Here is an 8,963-nt window from a genome sequence, read left to right as displayed (position 1 = left end):
ATTTCAGAAAAAAAATAAAAATGTATTTCATGGGGTATAATTTGCTACCTGAGAGAAAAAGTCAAGCAAGACAAGATAAGTGACTTATGAAATGAAATTCTAAATTATGTGTTTTTACATTAGGCAGACCCATTACCTAAATTTTTACATTTTTATTACTATTTTAGATATAAACTAGTTTATTTGAAAAAAAGGGTTGTTAAATGCACCAGACTTCTTCTCTCAGGAAGATATAATGTAGGAAAAAAACATTTTTAATAAAAACATACAGCTCCATAATTTTTTTTTAAATTTAGGCGATTGGAAAATTTTTGCAGTAAATAAAGTTAAAAATAAAAATGTTAAAATACACTTATATAATTTACATATAAATAACAACAATTTAAGTAACAGGTGTAATACTTTCTTTCTTACTTCATCAAAGACCAACAAAAATTATAATGGTAACGAAACAAAAAAAGTGACATTTCTCTAGTTTAAAAGCTATCGTTTACTCTGTATAAATCTTTTAAATTGAATATTAAGATGTATAATTTTAACAGTCTTTAGTAGAATTTGTTTAACAAGTTTTTTCTTTTAACAGAAACAGAGTACAACAGATAAATTTACGACTTTTTCTTTACTGGGATAAATTTGATCTGAATAATGCTACAATCAAATCCACAATTACCTTTTTTATTTTTCATTTTAACCTGAGTTGTAAAAAATGCCGTGTTCATAACACGCGCTCAAGTAGGGGGAAAGGGAGATAAATGACAAATGATAAACCCCCTAGTTGCGAAACAATTAATGAGTGCTTTTCATATTATATTTTTTGGCACATTTCATTTTTTCCATGCTTAGTATTGTTGTTTATCTTAAACAGGCACAACAAGTGGATCGAGGAAAAAGGATTAAGAGAGGGTACCCAAAAATCCGAACACTTTACAGAACCATCTATGGGATACGGTGGGGTGGCTAAATAAATATTTGTAATGTAATACTGATAAATTACATAATTTTCATTTTTAAAGTTTCACTACAAGTACAATTGATATATTTCTATCGTCGCATATTACCATTTCAAACAAATGTGTCCACAGTGGTGTTAAGCATTTCCTCGTATTTTCGTTTACAATACCGCCACTTTAATTTACTAAAACATTTCCCCCTTAACTTAATAGAACATGAAGCTTTAAACACTTTCGGGAAGAGAGGAACTAGTCGGAAGCCATTTAGGAACCAAAGCAATATTTATTGGCAGTGTTTTGTTTTTAAAGATTTTTTTTAAAAATTACGGTTTTTATTTGTAGTTTTAAGAGATTTTTTGTTACGCACCATGTGAGACCTTGTTGGACTTTTTTTTATTTATCTCCGCAATTTAAAATGGGAAAGAGGTTGTTTTAACCTCTGGAAAGACTTAATAATATGCAAATTTGTATAGCTTGCCATATATCTTTTAAACCTCTGTCAAATCAAGTAATTAAAAATGACTAGTTTTATTTTAAGGGAAAAGGGGGTTATTTGATTAGGCACCTACAACTTTCATCAAACGTTACAATTAGGTAATTTTTCTCATTATTTCTTTTTTAGACAAAGTCGTAGGCCAGTGAAAGACTAAAACATCCCACCATCCAAACTGTTCATTTTTTTTACATAATAGAAACATTTTTCCCCCTTTTTGAGTTATTGTTTGTGACTATACATTAGATGTAATCCACTATGGGTATATATATATATATGTGTGTGTATATATATATATCTTTACCGAGCCGGCGTAGTTTTTAAGATTTAACCCCAAAGCGTGCGAATTCACACGCTTAAATTGGTTTTTTTTTAAATATTTCCTAATAACTAAAAACTGTTATTATTTGAACAATTGCGAAAAAGGCAGTGACAATGAAATGGGGCAAAGCTTTCGCCTGAAGCTTTAAGAACCCTGTAACCATCGAGAGCTGCCATTCGGGTGTTGGATATTTTCCGTATGTCCAACCAAAACTTGTAATTTAGGTACTGGTAGGCAACTCTTCAAACTTTGTATTCGCATCGAGTGTGTATAAATATTACTTCCCTTCAAGAGCGTAAGACACAAACGTCAGAAGTACCCTGGGTGTTCCATAATTCCATAATACTGTCCATTGTAAATAACCCCGATTTCCCGCAAAACCTCTCCTCTGATGGTAGCCTTGATTGTCCAGTTGTGAACTTCTTCACTTTCTCTTTCTCGTTCCAGTCGTTCAATATCAACAATTTTGGAATTTAATCTTTCCAAGATGACGCCAATATCTTTGACACTCAAGTGTCGGTTTTGCTCCAGGGATAGCTGGTCCACCAATAAAAGGTAACGATCTGAAAGTTGTTCATCTTCATTCATTGTGTTCTCAGTGTCAGATTCAGATTCATCTTGAGCATCAGCAGCTGGAATTTTAGATTCGTGGGTAACATCCATGAATCGGACATGACCTTTGGCACTTTTCTTTTGTGTGCCAGTGACTAGTCTACTTGGCCCAGCAATTGGCCCGCTTTCGGGAATCTCTTGTATCGGTGAGGTAGCGACTGATTTATTTACTTGAATTTGAGCACCTTCTTCGTGTAGAGCCGAGCAGTGAAAATCGCAAAGAGAATGATCATGGTTGTTTGGGCTACCTTCTTTTTCTTCTTCACCTTCTTGCGCACCTTCTTCCCCATTCTGAGGAAGCATACGTGATGGCGGACGTGGTCCTAAGCCTTCCAGGGTTAATTTGGCACGAGGTCCTTTTGCGGTAGTAAAACTAGTGGCAGTAGTTTGATCGGCAGTTTGCACTTCTTGAGACACCACTTCAACCCTCCAGATATGTTCAGGCCGAGACGTTCGGCCATCCGCTGAAGATTGCCTTATATCCCGCTGGTCCCAATGTAGGACCACCGTTATTCGACCTTTGTTATCCATTATTTTCCACGAAGGTTGTTTATCAATTAATTCCAAACTATTAATTGCATCGCATACTATTCTTGGAATGGCAGTGATAGCTAAGGATAAGCTAATCAGCACGTGTAATTGAAAAGATTTTGATCAATGCTTTAGCATACCTGCTCGAAGGGCTTCTACACCAGGTGGCAACCATTTTTCACCGGGACGGAGAAGAAGAAAAACTGTATCCCTAACCAATGTTTGGAAATATCCCTCATCGTCAACTTCAGTTCCATCAATCTCCAAAACGGCAGTGACTTCTGTCAATCCGGAATAACCCAGCCTTTCTCCCCCTGGACAACAATGAGACAAACTCTCACACCTTCCTCAAAACATGTCATGCCATACTAAGAGAAACTGAATTACAATATTGAAAATACACATTTAAAAATAATCAATGTCATTTAATCATTAAACATTACGTTAACCTCAAAACAGATTTCATTTAGCCGTAGAAAAATATAAATTTCTTAGCTTCATATTGTATAACATATTAGGTATGGTACAAAATGAACAGCGGCGGTTCCAAAACTAAAGCATCCCTGAACTAAATGATGAAGAAAAACTTTTGTACTTTCAGCACAATAAAAAATTAACATTTTCATTTTACTTTAAATTTAATGCATCACATTTATTTAAAATAAATTATATAATTAACCTATGTTTACTGCTTTTAAATTAGATTTTTCCTTTTGCTCTAAAATTCATTCTAATTTAACTAAAGAATTTTTTTTAAATACTTTCAAAGTCAAAGCGCCATAAATGACTTGTATCATAAGAAAATGATATTTCTATTTTATTGGAAAAAATTTAAAACCAGAAAATAGTTCACCAGATAATCTTAACTAATAATTTATTTAATTGTGCAACTAAACAAACCAAGAGGAACGTTTTTAATAAATTTTAATTTTGAGAGAATCTGAATAAAATGTTAATCAACAATAAAATTACCTCTCTCTTTGAGATCTCTTAAGGTGGAAACCACAATTGCTTTTCTTGTTTGGCGATCGCAGCTCCATACTTTATATGGGCGTCGCTTTGTTTCCTGTAAAAAACAAATCCTAAGATTGCTTTTGTTGGATAGTAATTTTAGTCAATGGATCAGACATGTCCAAATCCTGCACACTCTACAGAAAATATTATCTAAGTAGCGAAAATCCTAAATCTTGAAATTAGCATAAAAAATGGAAATCCACATAAAAATAATACTCTAAACCTCAAAATTGACTTTTGAATATCAAAAACTAGCTTTTTAGATTCAAAATCCCATCAGCAAAATTTTTTCATGAATTTTTACATCCATTGTAGCAAAACAAAAAATTCAAAAATAAATGATTATTATTGTAAATGACAATTATTATTGAATAAGAAACAAGTTTAGTATATCTTTTTGCTAAATATAAAATAATTTTTTTCATTGGAGACAAAAATGAATTTAAAATATTGCCAAACTACCAGGTTTTGTGGTGATAAAAACAAATTTAACAATCAATAAATAACTTTGACAAAATAATGTCACCATAATCACACATCTTATAAAAAGACCTAACTTTACAGACTAAAAATTTATTTGCTTAAATTTTTGAAGAAAAGTCTGTGGTTATTTAACCATTTATCTAACGGTTTGAAAATGCCCTTTTCCATACATTGTTCCAAATATGGAATTAATTAATCAAGAAAAGGAATATTGAAGATAATTGATTCGGCATTTTAATGAATCAAATATTCGAATTCAGTATTTAAAGCTTTTTGTGTAAAAAAAATTGCACACCCCTAACAACTGCACAAATTTCTAAATCAATTCAGTATATATTATCAAAAACCACTTCTTTTAATCAAATTTTTTTAAAAGTCTTGGTATAGTGATATCAAATAAAATCATTAAAATATAAATTATATCAAGAACTTATTAAGGTTACAGAGAACTTAGTAGTGGACCTTTCAGGGTCATTTAATGACTACTATCTTAGCAGAAACCTCCAATTTCTCCAATTCTAAAATAATAGCACCATATAGTATCAGTTGAGAAAATAAGCATAATTAGACTAGGAAATGTTTGATTTGACTGTTAAAGGGAATAGAGCCTCCTTTATGGAAGACCCCATCTATTTCCTTTATTCCCTTCACAATCAGCGATTATTAGCGCCGCAGGTGTGAAAAGCCATGGGAGGAAGCGGACAATATTGGAACCCTCGGAGGGCGACAGAAATACCAGAGGTTATATTCCCTTTAAAAAAAACTACTTAATTCAATCATAAATTGCAAAATTTCTGGTAGATTTTCAATTTTGCCAGGAACCAATATTTTAAAACAAGGTAGAGATTTCAATTTGAATTGTGAATTTTAATCTGGGTTAGGTAGTACTTGCTTTTGTAAATTGGTCAACTTGTAAATTCTCTGTAACCAAAATACCTTCTTGTTAATACAGGGTATAGTATTAGTTGCTAAAGCAAAAACCTTTAATTATCCAAGTTCCTCATATAATGGTAGACTTAAATGTTGGAAGCTTTTAGATTCCAGGTTAATTTGATTTTCAAGGGGCTATAGTGTAGATTTATGTTCTAGGAAATAAAATGTTTTCGTGCACCACCCTACTACACTACTAAATCTGTTATGAAGAACACGCAAATCAGTTACAAAATGGAGCAGCTTACAAGAAGAATTTCATTAAGAAAGATTTCAAACAGCCCCATAATGTAAAGTTTAAGGATTTGACTAGGGTCAATGGGAAGATTAAACGGCGTGGTACTTTTCTATTTTCATACTCTTGTTGAAATAATTCTAATGGGAATTGTAACAATTCTAAAAATCATACATTGACCATGGATAAATATTAGAACTTTCTAATAAAGTAATATAGTAACAGATGTTAATTTCTTCAAGTTTAAAACTCGCATTATATTACACCCAGTAGTTCCAACATCCAAGTCATTACCAGTAGCGGCAGAAGTAAAATATTTTGTAGGATATAAAAGTAAAAATCAGGAGCAGCCCACAGCGTTTCGAGAAAATTGTTTTTTTTTTAAGCAAAAATCTCTCATGATTTCAGTTTTTTGATTGAGCAGGGTTTACCAAATAGCAAGTCTAATTAAGTATTTAATTAAATAACTTTCTTAATTTGTATAATTATATGAATATATTACTTTATTCTGTATATTGTAATTATTATTTCTGAGGGTTTTGGAAAATTATCGACCAAAATATGATTTATGAAATTTTTGGAAGAGCAATTTGGTCATAACTGAAATCTAATTTTATTCAAGTAACCAGTCTAAATTTGAATGGAGCAGTGTCACAAATTACCAGACAATGTGATTTTCGGGAATTTTACCCAAGATCAAAAACAATAGCGGCGCTGTTTGAGAAACTGCTCTCAGTATATCACACTAAAATATCTCTATTTTTTTGCAACTACAGATAAGAGAAGCTGTTACTTATTTTCCAGTTCCATTATCCACCACACGAGGTTACTAACTCAGCCTGTCCAGCAATAGCTATATAATTTAACCCCTTAAGAGTATAATAATCAATAAAACAATTAAGCTTATTAACCAACTAACTGTGATATTTTAAGGTTTCTGGTTAGACTACTGAATATTTTACAATTAGAAAATTCTAAACCAAATTCAGAGCATAATAATAATTTCTTAGCTTCATTTAATTTTGGCCTATTAACCACCTCATAAACGCCCCCCCCCCCACCCCCCCCCTTTAGGAATACTAAGAAATCTCTGTAGTAAAACAATTGAATTATATTTACCGGTGATGCCATTACTTCATCTTTTTTTTTCTTTTCTATACCAGAAGTTCCACGGCACTTTTAATTGCATCTTTTAATTAGCCTTTCAGGCTTAGACCAGGGCCAAGGCTTATAGCGCTTATACGGACCCGGACTACTATCCAAAGAGAACGAAAGAATCCAGGAAAGAAGAAAGAGTTACGTTTCATGTTTTAAAGATTTCCTGCGAATAATTAGCTATTTTTCCAAACGTTAGCGAAATTTCCACAACTTTTATTTAACATTTTAAAATAAAACCTTCGTATAATTAAAAACAATTTTTACAAAAGAAATACTTCTAAATATATTGCAGAACTACGAGAAACGTAGAGTAGTGGTGGCAGTCGCATCGCATGGATGGATGGATGAATTCAATTTTTGTATGGACAAAGTACAACCAAGAGCTAACAGGATCCCAATTTCGGGTATAACCTGAAAGAATGTAGTTTCTCAATAAATAGCTGGGAGATCTGCCTTGCATGGCCATGCCAATATTTCTAGAGCGTTCTTTTTGAGTGATGAAATCGACAATGAAACATGATTTTATTTCCTTTACATAATTATCCTTTTCAGGACCAAATTGATATTTCTATTTCCCCCCAAGCGGACGGAAGGACAATTATTATAAGTGAAGGGTAACAAGGGTTATTCAATTAGAATGTTATCTGGATTTTTGCACTATCTTCAGTATTTATAGCTTTTGTTTCTATTGTTTTTTTAGTGGTTATACTTATCGTGTTGTAGTTTTATTGTCAGTTCTCGATTAGCGTTTCAGCTTACCGGTTGACTATTTAGTTGTTGGGGTCTAAGGCCTAAAGCCGACACCATATTTTGATTTCTTTTGAAAAAAGGTTAAGCAATTTTTAGGAGCATGAATTACGATTCTATATTCTGAGCAAAGATAATATAAACCTCGTACCCTAGATTCAAAATAACTAACTCGCGCGTAGTCACACTTCCTGTCGGAATTCCGAAAAAATAGCTCACTTTTCTAATTGGAACCAAGTTTCTAAACTCAACGGTTTGGAGAATGGTCCAAGGTTAATTAAATTTTACCCTTTCACGAGCTACGTGACCTGAAATTTCAAATCCGTACTAAAAATAGATTATATACATCCTGTACATAAAAAACAAGTGCAAGAATGTGATAATTGATTAGCAAGAAACGTACTATAACGGTGCAAAAATATAATGAAGGTAAAATATACAATATATGCACAAGTGAACAGAAAAGGCCAGCACCGAAATCAACTATCGCTACGACCCCTTTCGTTCGTCATTGAAACCTAGTAAGATAGGCAGCGGCTAAAGCAGACCATGGACCGTCGTTATTCGTAAATTTTACTTTATAAATAATGATACTTTTTGAATCGTTTCAATTTGAAAACGTTTTTTCTCAAATATAAGCAAACGATTCGTTTGCTTATATTTGAGAAAAAACGTTTTCATGACTTTTTAATTTGTCAATAGCAGACGCTAGAAGCGGCTAGATCATAGGTGCTACCTGAGGTTACGCCACCTAGACTCATTTCGGTTGCGAATTTAATAACCAAACGAGGTACTTAGGGGTCTCCATGGAAAATTTCTTTTAGAATTGACCTAAATTTGGCATAATCCTTGACTGAAACTATGGATTAGGGAAGCGAATTCCAGTCAGTGATTACACTGTGAGAAAAGGAATTAAGTCTGATAGTGGAATTAGCACGAGGTTTAATCAGTTTAAGATAGGGACCCGGGCTCTGGGATTTTTACTAAGAATAAGGAACTCCGAAAAATCCAGTGCCGAGTTATTGTAGAATTTATTTTGTAATAAACAGAGGTTGTTAACCGATTGATTGTTCAGAGTTTTCAACCTAGAAGAGGCAGAATGATTCTGACAAGCTTTGAGAATTGGTTTTGAGCTTTTTGAAGTGCCAGATGCTCTACCGCTTTGATTACTTTAGCAGTAATCAAAGATAGGGAGGACAAGAGTATTATACATAATTTTAATGAGTATGTCATAAGTCTATAATATTGTTCCAATATTTTAAGGGGAAGTCCGTTGTCGGAGTATATTGCTGGGCTGCGTAACGTCCCGTACCCTGATCGCCTCAAGCGCCTTCACCTCCTGACTCTTCAAAATAATCGTCTTCGAGACTTCGACGGACCTTGTGGAGACCTTCAAAATTATTTATTCCCACTATGATGTACCTGCTGCCTACGTTGAAAAATTTTGGGTCTACTTAGGGGGCCTCCATTTTAAGAACTATAGGCCTA

The 8,963-nt window shown here is 33.1% G+C and overlaps 1 protein-coding gene across 2 annotated transcripts; it reads right to left on the bottom strand.

The window, feature by feature from the left end:
* Positions 1-392: 392 nt before the first annotated feature.
* Drep2 (DNA fragmentation factor-related protein 2) lies at positions 393-7,543 on the bottom strand. Of its 2 annotated transcripts, none has more exons than XM_090160335.1 (5): positions 7,488-7,543; positions 6,690-7,139; positions 3,881-3,974; positions 3,049-3,222; positions 393-2,988 (listed from the first exon to the last, which is right to left on the bottom strand). In XM_090160335.1, exons 2-5 carry the CDS (start codon positions 6,699-6,701, stop codon positions 2,075-2,077), a joined length of 1,194 nt encoding a protein of 397 aa, XP_090016461.1. In that variant the 5' UTR covers positions 6,702-7,139; positions 7,488-7,543; the 3' UTR covers positions 393-2,074. The 2 variants fall into 2 exon arrangements, with proteins under 2 accessions (XP_090016461.1, XP_090016462.1); XM_090160336.1 differs by lacking the exon at positions 7,488-7,543 and having other exon boundaries at positions 6,690-6,825; positions 7,004-7,250.
* Between the last annotated feature and the right edge of the window lie 1,420 nt (positions 7,544-8,963).

Source organism: Leiobunum rupestre, chromosome 10 (assembly GCF_980474605.1).
Source record: "Leiobunum rupestre chromosome 10, qqLeiRupe1.1.hap1, whole genome shotgun sequence".
Lineage (NCBI taxonomy): Eukaryota > Metazoa > Arthropoda > Arachnida > Opiliones > Sclerosomatidae > Leiobunum > Leiobunum rupestre.
This window is presented reverse-complemented; position numbering and strand designations above follow the sequence as displayed.